The sequence below is a fragment of the Enhydra lutris genome, unplaced genomic scaffold, assembly GCF_002288905.1.
Source record: "Enhydra lutris kenyoni isolate GAN:26980312 unplaced genomic scaffold, ASM228890v2 scaffoldscaffold4, whole genome shotgun sequence".
Lineage (NCBI taxonomy): Eukaryota > Metazoa > Chordata > Mammalia > Carnivora > Mustelidae > Enhydra > Enhydra lutris.
The window spans coordinates 21,158,919-21,182,038 of NW_019154088.1; the positions used below are offsets into that span (position 1 = coordinate 21,158,919).

Sequence of the window (23,120 nt, forward strand, 5' to 3'; positions counted from 1 at the left end):
TAAGATTTCAAGATCAATTGGAATTAATGTATTCTGAGCATTTTAAACACATAGCATAAAACTTAATTCTTAAAAATTCAATTATTATAATGTGCCCTCTAAAGATTGAAGAGAAACACTATCTTTTCTAAAATGTTCACTTGAATAATTATAACTTTTTAAGAAATATAGAACATTGGAGGAAAATATGCAAGGAACGGAAATGAAAATCACCCCAAATACTACCATCTAGAGATAGAATGTTAATATATAGCAAAATGTTTTTGTATCGTTTTTCTAATAGTGATATAGTCAAAGTAGCCTTAACTTAGTTTCTAAAATAGCATCAGAATGTTTCAGGCCTGAAGCTGCTTATTGGTGTGTTTATAATATTATAAATTTTACCTTATATTTGAAGTGCTTTACAGTGTTCAAATTGCTTTCCATAAACCATCCTGTAGAGTGTCTTTGCCCAAGCCCTGGGAGGGAGCTCTAGCCGCACTATCAGAACTGGGTGGCGAGGGCTTGGCCCTTAACCTCACATTCTTTCTGGAGTCTTTCCTCAGCAATACAGCCAGTATAAAACTCCACAGTGAGTAACAGAATCCCTACTTGCAAATTTGAAAATATGATATTCCTTGGGGAGGAAAATAGATAATCAAAAATATCACCAAGGTTAATGCCAAAAGAGGACACAAGACGATTTTTTAATTGAGTTATTTATTATAACAGCAAGGAAGACTCTGGATACAAACAAATGAGTTGCTTGCTAATAAAATCACTCCACTTATTACCTAAGGCTAGGTCAAGAAAGGATAAATACTATTCAAGAAGCCGTCGGTTTTGGGTTTTTAGCTGTAGTGCCAAGAGGTTAGGGTCACCATGTCGTTGATCCAGGTAACTGGGTGGCAACTTGCTTTTTTAAGTTCTCCTGACAAGAGACATTGCTGAAACCTGCTGAACGTTAGTCAATATAAAGAACAGACCAGCAGATTTGTCTACATTTGTACATGGATATTTGAGAACGTGATTTAAATGTCTTTCTCTAAAACTCTGATTTTAAGAATTAAAAATTTTAATAGTTAAAGGTGCTGACCTCCAGAATTCATATTGATAAAAGAAGATTATATTAGTCATTTAATATGCATTATTAAACTTTAACAATTGCACAATGTGATGCCAAAAAACAAATCTTAAAAATCTCATTTAGTAATGTCAGGGTTATGCCAGTTCTAATTTCCTATATCTGGTGACATCATAAAATATTTATCAAGGATTCAATATTGGTTTCCTTAGACCTGGGAAATGCTAAATATGGCAACTGTTTAAACTTATTTTTAATCTTCATTGAAGAGGGAATAATAGAGCCCAGCTATAAAAACAGAGAAGCTTATTTTTAATAAGTATACCAGAACTTGAGCATCCAAATAAGTTTTAACTATTAAAATTGCCCTCTTGAGAGAATATGTACATATTTGATATTGCCATCATCAAAAATGTTCTTGGTATTCCTTCTTGCAATGGGCTTCAAGAACCTATACACAGCATGTAAGAAAATGTTTTCCATTGCTTACCCTGCTACCTTCCTTTATTCTGAAACTTGTTCCAAGTAGCTCTGGACTATTTCCAATGTGTGTGTATGTGGGTGGGGGGGAGGGGGGTTATATATGATGATTTTCAAAAGATGACAATTTTCCATGATTATTCATATTGACAATATTTTACTTTGTGAAGTATAACTCAAAAGTATTTTCAAGCAATGACATCATATTTTAGGGGGGACAAAAAGAACACAGATTTATGTCTGCTTTAAAGGAGTCACACTCACTGGGTGTCTATGTTCTGATATATTCATCCAGGTCAGTCATTAATTATAAGTTCCTTAAAGGTGGAGACCATGCTATTCCAATGTATACTTCTCTATTCTCCACACCGCAACCCAGCAACCTGACGCTACTGTCCTCAAATATGTTTGTTAGATTGACGTGATTAGCACTTCCCTATTAGATAGATAGATAGATAGATAGATCATATATTTAACATTTCATTTCCATTTTTTATGGATTAGGCAATATTTGTGTCCATGGCACACTAATAATCTTTTGATGATCTTCTGTAAATCCAGGAATTATACAACATAGGTCACAACGAATAAATCACTCACAACGGGGTTTTATAGATGAACACTTGGTTCCTATTTATATTGCTTTGCATATTTTAGTTTAAGAATTCCTGCTAGTCAGATTACTTTCTGGGGAAAGAACTGCAGGAGTTTATACTTAATATGGATCAACAGCAATGTGCTCTAAGTAAATATATAGTTCACATCTGTATGGCTAACAAGATCAACAAAGACATTAGCTTCTATGTCATTAGGAGTCCAAATGAATCTGACCTCACAAAATTGGTCCCTGTTATACTATCTATCACTTATTTGGACTAATTGATGACTCAATGGACCTGGCTATTTGTTGACAACATTTCATGCTTTGATGATATTTACTGCAGGGTGACTAATCCATATTAAGGCATATACTAAAACAAAATGCCCTAACCTAACAAATCGAATACATCTGGTAAAGTTTTAGATTAAATACACTGAAGCAGCATTAAATTTGGATGTACTATGTGTTACAATATTTAAAAGCAATGTGGTTTTAACATTGCTCCTATAATCAACCAACTATAAAGATGGAAGAAAATCTAAGACAGCGTTAAATTTGTGTCTGCAGCCTGGCATTCCTTGTTGTAAATTTTTAAGGAAAGTAAGAATCAGGAATATAGGGTGATTGCAACAATGATTTTCTAAAATTAGATCAATTCAGATATTTTCAGTCAGTAATTACATTTTCAAACCACTCTTTCCAAAGTATTAGCAAATCTACTTACAACCTAGTAACTTGACCGATAACAGCACGGTTTTTTTTTTTTTTTTTTTTTTTTTTTTTTTTTTTTTTTTTTTTTTTTTTTTTTTTTTTTAAGATTTTATTTATTTATTTCACAGAGAGAGATCACAAGCAGGCAGAGAGGCAGGCAGAGAGAGAGATAGAGGAGGAAGCAGGTTCTCCGCTGAGCAGAGAGCCTGATGCGGGACTCGATCCCAGGACCCTGAGATCATGACCTGAGCCGAAGGCAGAGGCTTAACCCACTGAGCCACCCAGGCGCCCCAACAGCACGGTTTTTATACAATAATCAACAAATGGCATGTTGAGGTTTCATCATTTGTCCAAATCCAATTCCTATAGGTAAGATTCCATTCAGCACAGCTTGCAGGAGCATACCTTTGCTATCCATGAATGATGCCTTGGCTTACCTAGAAAGGAAACAGATTATCAGGTTATATGGTGAAATAAAGAAGAAAGAAAGAGGGAAGGAGGAAGAAAGCGAGAGAGAAATGAAAAAAGAGATGGAAGGATGGAAGGAAGGATTGAGAAAAGAGATGAAGGAAGGAGAGAATTGCCTCTAGTTTCTAGATCTCTTTTCTATCCTGAAATACAATATGTTAAGATAATAAAAAATATTCTTATAAACTAGGCTTCAGGTAAATATATTTTAATTGCATACATTATTAATATAGGTTGTTTTTTCTTTTAATTGCCAAGAAAGATGAAAGTTTTCAACAAGGTGATTTGGTCTAGAAATTAATAAATTTCAAATATCTCAGTTGCTCAGAGAAACCCACAACTGTAATTTTAGGATCAAATGTTATAAATGTTAGTTGAAAAATGGTTTGAATTATAGAATCAGAAAAGCATTTATTTCTCAGACTACTTGGATGATTGTTAATGTAGGCTAAAAAATATCACTTGATTTGAATTATTTTGACTGTGAAACATACTGGAGAACTGTGCCTTAGCAAACTATTTCTAAATACATTTATATTAATAATATGACCATGTACGGTAACTCCCACTCCTACTGGCAAAGACTCAAAAAGCTGGGTATCTGTTTTACTTAAATATATGTGTGTGTGTGTGTATAAGCCTAGAATTTTACATGTTTTAAAAATTATTAGGTTGATGCTTATATTTTTCCATATGGGCAACTTTTTAAGAATGTTGATATTGTTAAATAGAAGAAAGGGTTTATGTGTTTTTACTACAGAAATTGTTCTTACTCCTTCCAGAACATTTTTTTTAGCACTAACCCTAAGAAGTGTGTTCTCGATAGCTATGATTGACGGGCTGCTCACACATTCCACATTTTTTCTGCTTCATGCATCACCATCAGCCATCTCCAACACTCTAGTCCTGAATCTGTCCTACTTTCTGTTACCTGATTTTTGCTGTTGATTCATGAGCTAGAATAGTAAAAGGAAAAAAAAAAACCCTCCACCTTGGCTTTTTGCAATGTAGTATATCCCGTGGAAACTGTGAGAAATCTAGTTTTGTTCATCAGATTCATGCAAATGCAATATTGATTGACAATGATGTATATAGATCTATACACATAACGTGCTATATAAAAACCACTAAAATGTTCTATTAATGGCAGAATGCATACTGATTATAAACTACTTCAGAATGATGTGAAAATGCTGCTGAATGCCTTTTTTTTTGTACTTTCAAACTCTTTCTTGTCACGACTATTTTCAGCCAAAGCTATGTTTAAATGCACTGTCCCTAGTGCACTAGGAAGTAAAATTCTTAATTTTCCAAGCCAATAAGGTGATAAAAGCCCAAGGTCTCTCATTAACAGTTGGCTAAAAATTGTGAATGTCACACTAAATTTTTTATCATCATGAGTGCCAAGATGGGGGACAAGAAATACTTTTTATGATTTGGGAAAACAGGAATTGAGCTTTATTCACTGTGCATGAAGCAGTTAACAAGAAGTTAACCAGCGAAAGACTGCACTAAACTATTTTGTGATAGCATCTTTCAGATTCAGAAGTGATGAGGCTTGAAAGAACCAAAGAAAGAAAGCCTAATGGCCCTAAAATCTGAAAAAAGGGAGCTGTAAGTTCACAATGTTGTCTCGGTGCTTCTATTACTAGACATCAAAGTTATTCCCACAGGTTTTGGGGATGTATAAATGCCCGTGAAGAAGTAAGCCGACTTCACAGAAGCTAAGCCAGAAACTTCAATCTGGGATTCACCTGTGAGTCAAAACTCTTTGCTAATGAATTATTCCAGAGAAAAGACACTGCTGAGGGAGACCTTAACCTATCAGACAAGACCTCCAGGTTCACTAGCAGGGTCAGAGTAACAAGAATGCTCTGGTCTAAAGTTGCTTTGCCAACCTTAATGGACTGCAGGCACTCACCTGGGTATACAGCTTGAACCAATAAAGAGATCACAATGGCATGATGAATAGGTAGAGTGCTCTAGAGACCAGGTGAACAACCACTCCACCAGTCCTCTAAATTGTGACCTATATGCACACTCCGGCCCATTTACACATGGGTCATCCTCGTCAATTCAGTGCTGGAGAAGTGATGTCAATGAAAAAATAAGCAATCTGCAGATTGACTTTAAAACCCATTGCATTCAAAGATAATCAATGCTTAAAGTCAATCTTATTTTGTGTATAACTTTAAAAATTTGATTTCATTAATGGCATTTTCATATGCTGCATCAATGTTTAGAAAACTTTAACTTCCCCTTTAAAGAAGTAAACTATTAAAGTTTTTCTGTGCTTCAACATCCCTTTGCTCTCTGCATATGGAAAGGAATTGGTATCCGCGATAGGAAGCTCTAAGGGCAAAGGAAAATGATGTTCAGGGGATTTGCAAAGAAAAGATTTTATTTGGAAAGAACAATATATGAGGCAATATTCTTGAACTGTGCTTGGATGGGAAAATGATTTTTTGTTTTCATTTTCCATATGCCGTTTGAACAACTGGTTTTTTCATTAAAAGTGATGTAATAAATATATTAGTCATTTAGAGTTGCATATATAAAACCATGTAAGGTCAATATCCATTAAAACTAGAAGACTGACCACGTTCAGCTTTGTAATGGGGGGATTTTTCGTGGACATGAAAATATTAAGAAGGAGTTTTAAGTGAGGGATAATTATGCCAGGTGAAAATGGTAAGAACAATGTACTCCTCTCCATATAAGGAATAACAAATACACCGATGCAGTCACAAGCTTAGCTAGTGAAGCACCTCTATTGCTCTGACAACACCTTCCCAAAGCTTGTCCCTTAGAAGCCCCAAATTTGCCTTCTCTTCTAACGAAGGTGGTTAAATGTGCTTCCCAGAGGAGCCCCACTCACACCTGGTAAACAGAGGGAACTCAACCACCAAAGTAATGTTTATAGTTTTGGAGCCCCCCACTTTGAATGGCTTGGTATTTTTTTAGTTCATTTTTGGACACTGAGAAGTGGACAATCATATTTTCACGGTGCAGGGAAGTCCCTCCACGCCACCAATTTCACACATCATCTTCCTTCGTGTTCCGTTTTAAGAATTTTCCCTCTCAAATGTTCATACTTCAAGGAAATGCACTCTCTCATCAAAATCTTTCTTACTAAACAAGCACCTCTGTCCGAAGTGTCTTAATTTCTTATCACAGAATTTTATCCACACAAGGAGCAATAAATAATTCATGTCATTGCCTCTTTGTTGTGTGTCCCTGAACTGCACAGAGCTGGAAGGCTGACAGCTGTGTCAGGACAAGCACCAAAGATCTGACATGACAAGTGACTAACAAGTTTCTTTCAGTTCATAGTGAAAGAAGACAATGGCCCAAAGTGCAGAAAGAAATCCTGAAACAAAATAAAACTGCTTCTTTCTTTTTACCTAAGTGTTTGCTATGAGCTTATTTCCAACCCACAAGCCCTGGTCATTTTATAGGACTGCCCAGCCCCCTTTATTCCTCACATTCGCTTGGCCATTTACGCCTGGCCACGGATCAATATGAGCAATTCTTGGAGAAATACGATGTCTCCATGACAACCAAGCCACAAATTCTCAGTGGAAGGCAGTGAGACCAGTAGTGAACTCTCCAGAGGTTTCTAGGCCTATAAGGCAAGATGTCTTAAAATGCAGGAATGGACAGAGGAAAAAGCCAGAGTAATTCATTCTTTATTATCAGTTTAATGATGTCCGATGTATAGAACAGTACTCACTTTTTAAGTTAAGATCCTTTATCAGTACCAATCTTTTCTAATTAATCTTTGTTATGATATATCCTTTTGTTTATGTCAGATAAGCTATGCAATATTTGAATTTTACTACAATTCCACTCATACGGAGGGAGGCCTGAAATCTCTTCTACTTTTGAGATGACATAAAGCCAATCTATTCTTGCCAAAAACAATGAACACTTAGGTGAAAACTTGACTCAGGGATTTAACTGCCTCGGGTTGATACGGAACTGTTTATGGAGACAGTTTAAAAACCTAGTCAAAATTAGGTAATTTTTGTCAAAACTAAAAGCAATTTTAAAATAGTTTGATAGACATTTAACGCTACCACCGGCCTCTCCCTTTCGGAGTGGCACTAACCTACATTTGTGTTTTAGATATTATGGCAGGAGGTGGGGTTCAGTTTCTGATTAAAAATTTCTGTGGGCGAGAAAGATGCCATTTCTCAGGTCCATGGGACGCTGAGGCGGAAGTGCGCTTCCGAACAGACACACGGCAGCACTGCATCTTTTGAGGAATCTTGGCTTAGTGGAGGGAGCTGAAATACAATGCCATCGCCACCGGGCCTACAGGGGTTCCGAGATGACTTAGGGGACCTGACATAGATTGCAGGCTGCACCTTTCACTGAAAATTAAATCTCAGTAGCTCTCCTCGGGGAAGGATCAGGGGACTGTTTGCAGCTGCCCCCTGTCAGCGAAGGCTACAAGATTTGGAAATCTCTTAACTAAGCTGACAGGCCACAGAGAGGGTGAATCAAAAATCTGATACAAGAATCGGCACACAAAGATGCAAGAGGGTCGGGGGTACACAGCAACGGCAGAAAACAGGAAGGGAAAACGTACGGTGGGAGGAAAGAGTTAACCCTTTCACTCATGGTACTAAGGTACCTTCTAGTACCTTCGGGCTTTGTCGTGATCTGGGAATGTCATTCGACTTCCACAGGCCTTTTTTTTTTTTTTTCCTTTTGATTAATTAGTTGTTAAAGACTAGGCATGTTTTGAAACAAGACACAAACAGGAACAAAAATCCATGCTTAAGGGCTTCTGGCTCTATCCTTCTGCTACATTTCTGTCTATTCCTCCTACAAAGAAAACACAAACCTAAGTAGCTTGGGACGTGGGTAAATTTGATTGCATGAGGAAGGGTTGTTACTTTCTTTTGTTTTGTTGGTTCTCAACAGTTGACCCATCCAGAGTCCATTACTGCTATGCTAAAACCCCTTGGTCCCGTTAGCGAGCTGTATTCAGACAGGTGAATAGACTGTAATGACGGCAATCATCTGAGACTCTCTTAACTCTGCACTTCCGCTCCATTCCCATTACTTGAAATATTTAAAATGCTGCCATTTCTCCAGTTTTCAATCTCAGCCTCTATTAACCAGTTTAGCCTAAAATTGATGATAATGAACTAATAGTGTCAGCTTCCCTTTTCAGTCATAAAGCCTTTGTACTTCCTCCAACTGAATCCTTGATGAAAGAGGCAAAGGTAACAGCTCCACACTGTGACCCCTGGAGGTGACCATTAATTTGACAGCACAGCTGCTAAAAGAAAACAGCACTACAATGTCCTCCCCCCCACCCCTTCCAAGGACCCCAAAGCTGTGTCAAATTTATCATTTTATACTTGACTATTTTTAAATGGCTTTCACCTGGACTCTCAGACTCTTCCAAGACGTATCTGTCAGGCATGTCCTCAGTGTCTTGGAAGTTTGCCGAGTTTGAGTTGCTGTCATGCTTGACCGGACTGACTGGAGCTATTAAAAAGAGAGAGAGAGAGAGAAAGAAAAGAGAGAGCGATGAAAAAGTAGTAATAAACACCATTAAAATATTTCCTTTCAGTCCCAAAGATATTTCCAGGGACACACTATGTAAACACAAATAATAAATTGAAATAAAATGTATCCTCTAAGTATGTATTGGCAGACATGTAATTAGTTGAAAAATCTATAGATGAGACTTTATCTTACAAGAAAAATAAGTTCATGGCATCAGCTTAAAAGCTACAAAGTAACAAAGCAATCCCTGCGAAGTAGAAATCGTATTTTTAATGCATAAATCTAAAACAATATCGTCAATTAGCAGCCATAGGACACAGACGGAAGAATATGGGGCTGGTCAGTTAGAGCAGCTCTGCATGGGTGCAGTGGCTCATCTTGTCACACAAATCACAGCTGATGAACGCTTAAATGCATTTTGTTTCTCCTTCATCCAATGAGAAACTCCAAATGTCAAAAAAATAAATAAAAGCCCTATGCAAATAAAATTTAAAATAGAGAATAAATAGTTGGCAAATGATTAATAAGTAGGGCCAGTGTTTTGAATGGTGACCTCAGATAATTTGTCATCATCTTCTGAATAGGAATTATGAACAGAAACGGGAATGAGCACAGAAATCTGAAATTTCCTATAAGCACATTACACTTCTAGCTCCGTTAGAGAAAGAGACTCAAGTTTCCACATTTTTGCAAAAGTTATAATTCTTGGTCTCAATTATCTCCATAAGCAACATATTTCCATATTCTATTTGTTCAAGGAATCACTTGTTGGGAAAAGTGGACATTGTCTTCATGAAAAAAGAAACTAAGTGAATAACAAAACAAAGCAAGACCACAATAATATAAATTACGTCATACTTGTCTGAAGCCAAACTCCATAAATATGTGTATTATTGACTACTGCTAATTTTATCTATTGCAAATTGCTGCAGTAAACACTCCTACTGTCTCTTCAGGTCTTGATAACACACACAACATATTATTTATAGGCCATAAATGCAAACAAGAAAATATATAAGCCATACATGAAATGATATGTTTGTTGGCACAGGGGAGTAGGTCTGGCCACTGTTCCTAAACGCCTATTAGGAAATGATGGAGCAAAGGCTGGGGGCTTTGTCACTTCATACATACTCGGTAAGTGACACAAAGGAATGCCACCCAAGATCCAAAGCAGCGTGAGCAGAGCTCGCACTTCTCACATTCCTCATCGTATTTTCATTGAGCGTATAAAGCACTGGTGAGCATGACCTGAAGCCCACAATACACACACTTTAAAGGAGACTAGTAACATAATTCTGGTCCAAATATTCTCTTAAGCTTCACCAGTTTTCTCAGAACACGGATAGTTCTCCTCTGTTTTGTGAAAGTGTGTGCATCGAGTTTGAATTCACTTCTCTGAAACGTTTTGAGAACAAAACATGGGAAAAATATATGAAATGCTGTCATTTAAATTTTCCCCCAAAAAAGGAAGTAGGTACCATGTCTGCTTTATGCACTTGTCTGCCCTAGGCCTGAGGAGGTCTTCTTTTTTTTTTTTTTTTTAGATTTTATTTTTATTTATTTGAGAGAGAGCATGAGCGAGGAGAAAGTCAGAGAGAGAAGCAGACTCCCTGTGGAGCTGGGAGCCCGATGTGGGACTCGATCCCGGGACTCCGGGATCATGACCCGAGCTGAAGGCAGCTGTCCAACCAACTGAGCCATCCAGGCGTCCCCTGAGGAGGTCTTCTTAAAGGACTTGTGGAATGAATGAGTGAACGAGTGAATGAAGCAGAGGTATCATGCTAGATGTCCTCCTGATCTGAGAGGATATATGCTTTGAATGATCTTCAACTAGATCCCATCAGTTCCTTGATTAGGCCCACTTGAGACAAAGGATGCCTATTTGTAAAATGGTGGTGCGGGTTAGTCTCTAATTTGGAGGAGAGACACATATGGCCTAAGTAGTTATTGGTGTAGCTGCCTTTAATTTAATTTTCCTCCGTTTAGATCATACTTACGATTATTTTGGAATCCATCAATTTTTGTAACACATTGAGGTGGATAATTAAATATACCGAAGTTGCAGAAAACTATTACACTGTCTAGATTTACCGGACTGTTTTAATAATGTTTTTATTTCTTTATATCTTACTAATTTTCTGAAATATTTACATTGATATTTATCATAAGGAATGACTCATACAGCCAAATCTATTATTAACTGCCAGTGAGTTAGCACCTGTGTTTATTTGGGCAAATACATTGCCCTTGTCATCCCATACACTGTTCTTTTATCACTTATAACTTTCATCCACTCGTTCGTTTACTTATTCTTCCAGCAAGACTCTGTCCTAGACACAGGGCCCTCAAGAAGGAAGAAAGCATGGCATTAGAACAACAAAATAAATGCCTGTATCAATTTCCAGTGGCAAAAAAAAAAGGGGGGGGGTTCCCAAGATGAACTGACATCCCAAGCCTTTCAAGAAACTCAGAAAGTTAGCTGTAGTTGTAGCTCAATGAGCTTCACTAGACCCACACTGGTAGGTACCATGTGGCTCTTTTTGTGTCTACCTCAGATTCTGGAGAGTGTTATTTGTGAGGGGGTAGGAGAACAGAAAGGGTTAGCCTTCAGATATTTTGCTTACCTATATTTTAGCTTCCAAATTTGCAATGGTACAAGAGTTGTCATTTTTACTAGCAAATTTATAGAGTATTTGGTTAAATTTACTATAAAAGAAATACCTACCTCTGTCAGTTGGGAACAGCCAGCATTGGAGAGGTTAATTATTGCCATTCCACTTTTCTTTTCTTTCTTTTTTTTTTCTTGATAAGCTAATCTTTGCAATTGTTCTTTTGCGTGTTTTCTGTGATATTTCATCATTAAACTCAGACATGATGTGTGACCAAAGTTTCTTAATGAATCATTTCAAAAACAATGAAATCAACAAATATTGATCTAGTGTTTATTATGGGTAGAGCTCTGTGCTAGACTATGTTGGGGTAAAAACATTAAAGGCGCTTTTATGTGCCCTCATACAACTTGTCATCTAGTTGAGGTATAATGAAAAGTAGTAGGAGCATTAGAGACAATATTCCAAGAGTGACATAGTTTTTAGGAATGCAGAAGTAATTCTCCTGTAATAGGGAGATTGGGAAGTGAATTTTGAATTAGATCTTCCTGAAAAGGAATATGGGTAACCCGAAGGGAGCTTATTCAAGGCAAAAGAAAAAAATGTGTGAACTCAGACATGGTCAAAAAAATGCATGAGCCTAGTGCCACAAATGTATTTAACAGAATGCTGCTGCCTACTTTTGTATGCATTTTTAATGAATTCTCCTAACGTGTCTCTTTGAACTTCTCCTAAATTGCTGTTGTGGCTAATTCTTCTCACCTGTAGAAGTTAGCTATAGACAGGTTTTTCCTTGCCTAAATAGTCAATAATTTGATCTTTACTGATGGTGGGCCCATTTATCACAGTAAGTTGTCCTTTCACTATACATATTGACTTTTATTTATCAATACCAAAGTCCATTTGTAGCTCATCACTAAAGTTCTTGGATATTTCCAGTAGTTTTTGAAGATGCATTTTAAAGCTTGGCAGAGAGATACTTCTGACATCAATATAGTGCAAATGATTGTTAGGGTCATCCTCAACTTAAAATCAACTGTTTATTTCCTCTGTAATGGATTCTGAAATAGTCCACATTTGGGGGATGAGGGACAAAAAAGACAAACTCTTCTTGACAGTTTTACAGATGTAAGGCTATTACATTTACTCATCACACACTTTAAAATATTGACAACTGAAGGGCCAGTGTTCTAAATATCTTTGTAATATCTTTAATAATTAGATAGAAAAGTCTATGTACTTTGTATGGTTGTGTTTGACAATGATGTGTTTAACTTTGACTACAATTTTAGATCTTAAAGAAATGAATAGTTCAACAGCAGAAGAAACCCGGAGGATTGTGTGACAGAGACACTATAAAAAGATCTACTGTAGGACAATGTGATAACAAGGTCACCGGTGGTTATGCTCCTTATCTCCGTCTGTTCTCTAATTTGGTTTCAGTTAACCTCTAAAAATTCCCACCTTCCCTTTGTCATCATTTGCAGAAAGATGGTATTGGTTTTTAAAGGTGGCTACACCTAGGCAGCAAACAGGTTCAAGAACTATTCCCCCTGACCCCAACAAGAGAATGATCATTGGAAAAATGTCCACTTACCTCCACAAATAGCAGCTGGTTCTTCCAAGTAACCAAGTACAAATAGAGCCCTTGTTAAACCAAGTACAAATAGAGCCCTTGTTAAAAAGCCATGTCATTTACAGTGTGAATAAAATCTGTACTATAAATGATGTTTTCAATATGATGACTTATGAATGATTTAAAAATACATCCATCCATCATATGTATGGACTTTTTGGAAGTACTGGGGATATTTATAGAAAACCATTAATAAGAAGATATAACAGTTTGAAACATTGGTCTGAATAGAATAAACCAGTATGGTCACAGATAAAACTCAGGCAAAAAACTTAATCACATTTTATTCGAGGTCATAAAGTTGCAGAAGTCAGGGAAGACTAAAAGAACGCTCATTTGTGGAATGAGCAGTGAAGAAGTCAAACACCTGAGTTCAAATGTACTAGCTCAATACTGTGGTGAAGGGTTGATCACTTTCTTGGTTGATCAGTTACGTCAGTTACGTCTCCTCTCCATCTTAAGGCATCACTATGAATCAACTTAAAAAAAAAAAACTTTCTACAGGCTTAGAAGAAAGAAAACTGACGTTAAATTCAAGAAGTAAATAGGAATGCAATACTCACAGATCACCAAAGACCGCAATATATTTTAAATTAGAGGGAGACAAAGTCAGTGAAAAGACTTGAAGTGATAACACCTTGGTGTTGTCATTTGAATAGACCCCAAATTCACTTTACAAAGTGGTTCTCTTGGACAGATGTCTTATTAGGAAAACTTATCTAGCTGAAGAGCGCTGTACTTAGTACCCCTACTTTCAGAGTATCTCCTGAGATAATCAAGTGATAGGACTTCTTGATTATATTTGAATAGCAATAGCTGCATTCTGCGTCAGGCTTCAGGCTGATTCTGTGTCAGTATAGACTGGAAACTGGGGGAAATATCATATAAAGATGCCCAGAATGAAATAAAATATCTAATGCTTCTTTATAACTAAGTAGTAACTACTTTATGGACAAGTTCAGCAAGACAAGTTAGCATGGACTTACGTGTTTTTGCTGTCTTTCTGCGATTGTAATCTGACATGGAATATTATTTTCTGGATGACATTTTCTAGTATGAACTGCTTCAAAGAAGACATTTTCAACTGGTAAAGAAATGAATTTTCCAAAACGTTGTGAAACTATTATTTTGGTATCCTTACTAGATGTATAGAATTAAAGTTGTTATTTTATTTAAATAGTTTTGGGATATATGTATATTACACACACACAGAGGATCAAATTGTTGACTGTTTAGTCTAAGGGGGAAAAATCTGTCCATAGCTAACTTCTATAGGTGAAATCCATGGCTAGACCAGAAAGGAAAATGTGAGTGATAAAAAAGATAATTAATGAATCGATTTATTTATTATTTTTTAAAAGATTTATTCTAGAGAGAGAGAGAGAGAGAGTGAGTGCAAGGGAAGGGGCAAAGGGAGAGGAAGAAAGGGAATTTTAAGAAGGCTTCATGCCCCGCCTGATGCCTGACACAGGGCTTGATCCCATGACCCTGAGATTATGACCTGAGCCGAAACCAAGAATCGGGAACTTATCCAACTGAAGCACCCAGGTGCCTCTTAACGAATCTTTTTAAACAATGATTTATTCCTCTCAGATATAGAGATTTCCCGGATGTCCGGGCTGATAAACAAGTGAGCACATCTCTAGCCCAATGTGAGACACAGGGCATGTACTTAGAGTACGTGTGAAATGACTGAGGGAAACTGATAATGAGCATTCCTAAAAATTAAAAAAAAAGATGTGTTTTAAATATTTCATTTATTTTTTTGAGAGAGAGAAAGAGAGAGCATCAGAGAGAGAGAACACAAGTGGGAGGCAGAGGGAGAAGGAGAAGTAGGCTCCCTGCCAAGCAGGGAGCCCGATGTGGGGCTCAATCCCAAGACCCTGGGATCACCAACTGAGCCGAAGGCAGACCCCAAACTGCATAAGCCACCCAGATGTCCCCCCAAAAACAATAATTACTTTTACCTGTAGTTTAAAGGAAAAATCTTAAGGTCAGGCTTAGAGTTTACAGTTCAAACACACCCATACAACCCTGCAATCTATTATTAATGTCAACAGGAAGTTTGACTAAAGAAGGAGGTCCTATCTGCCTTATTTCTGAATGAAAAAATAAAATTCCTCATTGTTTAGCACCCAAATATATGAATTAATTGGAACAAAAATATCAACAATTTCATTACAGAGATGAACTCTGGAATTTCTGGGGAGAAATATGTTGTTCTGGACAAAGGCTCAATTAATAGGACCCAGAAGATCTGTTCTTTTTAATTACACCTCTGGTCCTAATAGTGTGACCTCATGACCTTGAGCATGTCACTTCACTCTCCTGGACTCAGGTCCTTTTATTAATAAAATGAGAGTGTTGGACTGGACAACTTCCTTGACATCTTCTGGCCTGGGGACTCAAATATCCTCCAGTTAAAAATCCAAGGACAATCAACCATTCTGTGTATCACTGAATAGGGTAGCAAGACGGTAAGTGGTCACTACACTAGCCTTGGAAATAGTGAGGACTTTGGAAGCTCTTTCTGAATTAAGCAGGATTGGTATTTTCCTACGAGTGGCAATGCCCAGTCTGACTGAGGGACAGAGGACATCAGGGCCACTTCAGAGGGATATTTGGGTAGCTGCACTGCTAGGGTGAGGCAGCTCTGTGGAAAGATGACCAAGAAAGGACTGAGGCTACAGTCTGGCCACTCCTGAGAACAAACTGATTCCTTGGCATAGAAAAGCACCTGTTAGATGTTTACCAATGGTGCAAAACATATCTTCAAAAGCAAATCTTTTAAAAAATAAATTCTATGATCCTTCTTAGAATCATATGTATGCAATTAACTTCTTTAAACAAACACTCTTCATTAATCAGTTTGGCAGATATGAACTTCAGTATGAGACAAATCATCCTAAACTAAATTAACTGGATCCATGTAACAACTGCAAGGAGTATAGGTGCAACGGACGAGCCTGGAGGACTGGCGCCATCTTGGCCCTGGGGCTGTAGAAGAGGTTCTTAATTATTATTTGCCAAATGAATGCAGAGGTGTGGTGTTCCTGTGGAATTGTATTTTCCTCAAATTAAATCTCTTAAAGGGCAACTATTTCTATTCCTTTTGTATGTAAGGATGGGACCCTTATAGTCATTTGTCTTAGTCAAGCCTGACATGAAAACCAACCCTAATCAAATTATCTAAACTCTCAGACTGAAACAGACTATAGAGACAGATTGGAGGTAGGCTGGGGAGGGGCCACAAAGGAAATGGGTAAGGTAAAAGGGGAATAGGAAAGGAGAATAACAGGTAATGATGCAACTCTTTCTTCTCTTTCTGCTGCATTTCCTCAGTCCCCAACAGGGTAGATCTTGAGTTACCAGTGACGGTCTCGCCTGGGTTTCTTTGTGTGTTCCTTTAGAGCCACCATTTCCTTGGTGAGCAGTGCTCCCAGGAGAGAGGAGGTGAGCAGGTGAGCAGGCACTTTTTTTTTTTTTTAACATAATTTCAAATAATTTCCTCAACTTTGGTCTTTGAACGTTACTGAATAAATTCAGAGTTGGAATACTCAAGGACACATTACCTATTATTATTTTTTATTTGTTCGTATGTTCCATTTGGTAAAGAAGACACTTTCTAGATGCAAGAAATAAACTGGTCAAATCAGCAAGCTCAATCCCAGCTTTCTATGTTAAACCAGAGAGATCATTATTCAAGACAAAGAGATTCGGGAGCATCTTATCTGAAAGGACTCTGTCATCACTAAAAGGTATAGGTGATGGATGAGTTCTGAGAATGTATAGAAATTAACTCTCATACTCTTCATGCCATTTAGGTTCTACAAAAGTCATTTGGCTTTTCTCATAAGGACCAAATCCTATGGTAAATACACAGATGCATTAATTTTACTGTTCAGAAGTTCAAGAAGTTGAAAGCAGGAATAGATTTCAAAGATGAAAACAAATATATCCCTATGTATTGATAAATTGAAGAACAGTCAATAAAGGGAGAATTCTAAGAGGCAATTTATAGTGAACTTCTCAGCTTGCATTTGAAAATTTAGAAGGTCAGGAAAACAAAAGAGACCCTTCAATCAACAACGCATCAGGCTAGCATCTGAGACTAGAGATAAACGTGATTTATATATGAACTTAAGATAAGGATTCCCAGCATGGGGCAATTTAAACCACAGCAAAGTCTACAGTTATCCATAAGGAAAAATAGCAAAAACATCTTCCTCTTGAATCAGTGGGAGGAGAAACTGTCAAATGGCTCGACCATTGGAATTCATAAGAGCAGCAAGCCTTCCATAGGCCGAACCTCAGATGACACCATCAGCATGGGGAGAATGCTTGGCAGGCAGTCTCAAATTCCCAGCTGATAGTCGTCTCTATCTCAGGGGAAAACGTTTGTCTCAGATGGTTAATCAAGTGTCAGAGCTCTTTCATCTCCTAGATAGGAAATGGAAAATAAGGAAATCAAATTATCTAGACTATGCCTTAGTTTTCTAGTTCTTTGTCAACATTAAGAAGGATTCAAGGAACAAAAGGTCTAAGTTACCACATTTTGTATCATTAGGCTTGGTTACTCTAAAAGTGATTTATTTTTATTTGAATGTCATTAAATGGTATGTTAGTGTACTTGAGGACCTACTGAAATTGAATGGAAGCTATGCTAGGATGTTAATAATGTGTGTAACCACTGTATTATAATCGGTAGCAAGCATCACTCTCTCACACATGCACTCACACCAGATAGAGAAAGCATAGGTGGTCTGCTGGCATGGATTGCTTTTTATGGTCATGCATATAAAATGTAGCCTCTCATTTCAAAATATTAATTTTGCTGTGGGATAAATCATTGAAAGATGCCTTCTCAAATTCTCAAGCTGAGTCACTGCATAAATTTGTACTGATATTTCTAAGAGATGGTTGTCCAAAATATAGAAATGACCTTGCTAGCTAGGTAGGAGAAACTCCCATTTTGACACTAAGCAAACCAGTGGCATCTATAAATAAAGGATAAGAGAAACATACCTAAAGAAAGCAATGTTTTAAAGAGCAAACTTGCACAAGGATAAAGGAAAACCAGTAACTATAATGTAATGAGAAATGTAATGAGAGCACAGAAAACTGTGTTCAATATAAAAAAGGTGTTATCATCATTACAGAGTAAAGTAATAGGTAGCAAAAGGTCAGGGACAGATATGTCTAGATAAGACAGTATAAAACAGTGTCCTAGATCAGTATAAAATATTCCTCTTACTGAATTTTTACAAATTATTTGGACAACTGCTCGGAAAAATGTCCAGGACTATAGACAACACTAAGAGTTCCTGAGTTGTGAAATGTGAGACTGATTAGATTAACTACAGAAAACAATCGCAAGGCTGAATCATTGGGAATACATGCTGAGTACACATGTCACTATAGTAAATTCTGGAAACCATTTAAAGGAAACATGATCCAAGTAACAAGTATGTGTAACAAGAACATGGCTCTGAGCTATCATTGACTATGACTCAAGGACATTAGACCAATGTAAAAATGTAGGCAAATGCTTAACAGGAGGCTGGCACTTTAGGAAGGGGATGGCCAAAACAATAAACTGACCATGAGAAAACCAACAAGTGAGCCCAGGAGGCCCCTGATCAGGAACCCTTTATGTGCCTCCAGAGAATGTAGGCAAGACAGGACACAGTAGAATTTAAGAGGCCAACCAAAGTGGAAATTAGGAGGAGGAGAGTCTATATCATATCGGAATTTCTCAAGAAGAAATTAGACCAAGACTCCAGCATGGAAGTAAATCTGAAGAAGAATGTGACTAATATTTATAAACTCATCAAGAAGTTACATACACCTACTACTGCCATTTTCTCATCTCTAGTTCTTTCAACTCCTCAAGATCATTATACTCTGACCCTACTTTCCACTGTCAGAGTCGCTTCTCTATTTTAATAGCCAAGACATGTCTCCCCCTCTAGCAACTCTTTAAACTGAGGTGAGTCATATCCCTAAAAATAAGGTCTGATCATGTAGCTTCTGTGTAGGAAAACCTACAAGCACCTCTGCTCAGTCACCACTGAGGAATTCTGGAGCCATGGATTTGAAGACCTTTCATAATACTGTCTCAGTTCACATCTGGAGGTTTCTCACTGGATGCTGGCCTTCTCCACTCCACCCTCTCTTAGACTCTGATATATACTGTATAGCCAGATGAGACTACTCATTGTCGACTGGTTATGCCATTTATTTTCTACATCAGTGCCCATGTGAAGATTCCCAGCTTGAGATATCCTTTCTCACCCCATCTGCGATTCCCTACTTGCCAAAATGCTCCCCCCTTATTCAAGACTGAGCTCAAATGCCACCCTTTCCATGAAGTCTTTATCAACCCACCAGATAACATTAATTTTTCTCCCTCCTCTGTGTTTCTCAGCACTTTATTTGGCTGCTGTTATTCTTCTCATCCCAGTCATTGGTTCTTACGTCTGACCACTTCGCTGGACTACATTAATAGGGAAGAGAGATTCTGAGACACATCTTAAAATTTTAGGCTGATGTCATGAGGACAACTTTGCTTCTCTATAATGAGCTCTAGTGCTGTAGTCAGAAGACTGGGCTAGAAGAATCACAGGCCTGACTCAGTGTGCCTTTTTCTGTCCTCACTAGCTTGTCTCATATAATTGGAAATTCATGGATAGTATTGTTGTTCCACAAATGTGATGAGTCTAATGCATCTACGGGCAGCGATGGCTGGGGAAGTTGACTTGTTCTGCAGGGAATAAGGTTATGTGGACATTGGGTAGACCATGTTGAGGGACCATGTCTAGGCCAAAGCATCATTTATACAACAACTCATTTCCCTTCCCTTCAAAGGGCTTTAGAAAGTAAGAGTCATACATTGCAAAATATTATACCTAGTCCCTACAACAGAAGAGAAATTCACTGATTTCTACTCTCTTTTCCTCACGCTCATAAATCATAAAGGTAAATTTACACTAGGGGTTTCATTTCTCTGAACTCAATGTACAGGCATAAAACAAATTTTGTTCTCACAGGACATCCCATTTTTGTTTCATTAGTTCAAGGAAAGGGTCACTCAATTTTTAAAGCATTTGGTTTGATCTTTGCTATGATTCATGCTATCTAACATCCACAGATGCACTCTATCTACTGAAATGCATCTTATATATGGAATGTGTCTCTCTGGACCCCATAATGGTGGTTCTTTCACATAAAGTACTCAAAAGCTACCTTATGGATACATGAGTCTAGGAAATGTGACCAGAAAAAGAAAAATACACTTATTTGTTGAATATTTAAGCATTTATTGTTTTGCCCAAGTTCTTATTCCTAGGTATTTTCTCTCTCTCTCTCTCATCCCTGCACCCTCCACCCCTCTATCCCCACCCACCGCCCCCTCTCTCTCTCCCTGTCTCTGAAAGGCAAAATGTTTCCCTGGAAATGGAGGAGAGAAAGCTTTAAAAAATATTCCCCAAATACAGGGCCTAAATTTATTCTCATTCTTTTATACGTTTGCATTCTATGATTAGCCATCTCACTGATTCTACAGAGAGAAAAGCAATAAAAATTTTTATTAATATAATAAAGGAAAATGAAATAAAGATGATTTGTCATAATTTAACTAGATAAAATGAATTCTTTTGATCTTAATGTAAGAACAAACTGTGATCTCTAAAGGAATACTGAATTATGGAAACATGATTTTTACATCATAGAACCATTTATACTTACCATTTAATCATATTAAATACTAATTCTTATAACTCTGTTAGTTCAAATGCTTTTTGTCTCTAAACTCTTTCCATGGAACAGTTAAGTTATTTAAAAAGGTTTCCTCATTCTATTGGTATTAAGAGGCTTTCTCCCCCTCCTCTAATGGCCAAAATTTGATTTTCCATGCAGGGTATCTACAGGGAACCATGATCACCAGGCTTTGCATAGAATCTCCCTTTCTTCATGAATTAAAGATCACATAGATTTATTCCTCAAAAAGCAAATAGGGAGAGGAGATTTGGATTAAACTCATTTTGCCAAATTATGGTTATTACTTTGTTTTAAAACCTAAAGATCTTAGAAAGGAGGTTTGACCAAGCCCCGCATAGCTGGAGTCCCGAAAAATGGCAGCTCAAGCAAGAAGGAAGCAGTTCTCTCCGGGGCAGTGCTCTCCTCTTTCCTACAGTGAAGAAGTTCAACTTAGAGGCATTTGGTAGAGTCAGGGTAGGGAGGTCAACAAAAATGCTTCAGAAGTCCATTTCATTGACCAATCTAAAACACCGGTCAAATTGGACTTCTTCCAAGAATAAGCAGCCCCGAGTCCCCCACATCCTGAGAAACGGAATCTCCGAGATTCCAACCCACATATGGCAGCAGACCCTGGCCTCCAGTCAGCCAGCTAGTTATCCATGGAAGTGGCTCAAGGCTGACACTCAGATTGACTGGTTCACACTAATTTACTTCACACAGATTCCATTTATCTCCTAGAAGATCCCCCGGCAGCAGCTTATAATGGCATATCCTAGGATGCCTGCCTACATGCGTTTTTAAAGTGGCAGCGCTTGATGAATCGGAGTCCAGAAAACGGTTCCCAGATTGAGGCGTAGGTGCAATCAGAAAACATTAAGAGGCACAGCTGGGACTCGGGAGCTTGCTTGACTGGTCTGAGCAGCTGAGCAGTAACTGTGTCTGCTTTTCTGCTGGCTGCTCACTGCCACTGGGACAAATCAGAGAGCCACTCCCTTCTTCCTTGACTACCCATGCTCCGAAGGAAAAGAGACAAGAACGTGCCTCGCCATCCAAGCAGCATGTGAAGCTGCAGGGAAAGCTAATTTGACCATTTAACCTTTACTCGTTACATACTATGATATTGCTGATCGCGGTACAACTACAGGGACAGTTCCAAGGTGCCAGATATTTGGGCTAGGCAAAATGTTGCTAGAAAAAAAAAAAAAAAGGAAAGGAAAGGAAAAGATAATTCCAAATTGTTTTATTTACTTTCAACACTGTGGAGCTAGTTGGTTACCATCTCAAAGCTTGCCCTCCGGTATCTACCCTGGAGCCTGAGGAAAAGACACAGAAGGGTTTGCTGTTTATCGAACGAATGAATGGGTGGGTGGATGAACGTATGAACAAACAAGTCAGTGTTGTCTATTTGACATTTTAGAAGTGTGGCGAACCACTGACTGCTTTTAAATGAAGGCATAAAATACGGAGACTCCTAAAGGGAAACATGGTCAGTATCCAAAGGCAGAGGGAATTGAGAAGATCTTTTAATGGCAGCGAAGCTAACAGCATTAAACAATAACAATTCAGTGGCAAATGTAAAGCAGTGACAGAGCACATTTAGTACTTAGAAGGTTAAACACTGGGCTGCAGTAGCTGGTTGATGGAAAAAAGTAGGATTAAGGCCTTTGCATGAGCCTTGACATGATCGTGTTGTCTGCCTGCTGCCTTAAGCTTTGAAGAACAGCTGGGATCATCTTCTTATAAGCTCCAACCCAAAGATGTTTAAGCAGTCCCCAATCCAATTAAACAGAGGTAAATAGAAGAAAGAATTTTACTGAGCACCATCATCACATTTTTTTTCTTAATGAAAAACAGCATAATTGCGGGTTACACAGATCCTTAATCTCACATTAAATCTAATAGATTGCTGATTTCCACTGAGCATGGCAGTCCCCGCTTTCTATATTGGTGTGCTTAATTTTAGGTCATTATCCTTTATTATGTGACTTGTAATCCTTAAAGCCCATGATTGTGTCTGGATATTTGGCAAGGATTGTACTTGGCAATACAGGGATTCTAAGAGTGATGATTTAATTGAAAGATATAGTATGATTAGATGTTAAAGGAATTACATATATTGCTTTTCTTTTGTAATTGGCTAGCTTTTTATAAGTGTTTCCTTTAACGAACACTATTTAAGATCACCCTTCAGTTTTAGGACTGCTTACAAAGCCAGCTTTCACAACTGAAAGACAAGTAGCTGATTGTTATGGAAATTTATCCATA

The 23,120-nt window shown here is 37.7% G+C and overlaps 1 protein-coding gene across 1 annotated transcript in view; it reads right to left on the minus strand.

The window, feature by feature from the left end:
* Positions 1–3,236: 3,236 nt before the first annotated feature.
* LOC111140058 (WD repeat domain 72) overlaps positions 3,237–23,120 on the minus strand; it is a 206,877-nt gene continuing 186,993 nt past the window's right edge. The window contains exons 18-19 of the mRNA XM_022492443.1: positions 8,724–8,828; positions 3,237–3,292 (exon numbers count right to left, since the gene is read on the minus strand). Of these exons, the coding sequence (XP_022348151.1) occupies positions 3,237–3,292; positions 8,724–8,828 (161 nt within the window). The remainder of the gene's footprint in view (positions 3,293–8,723; positions 8,829–23,120) is intronic.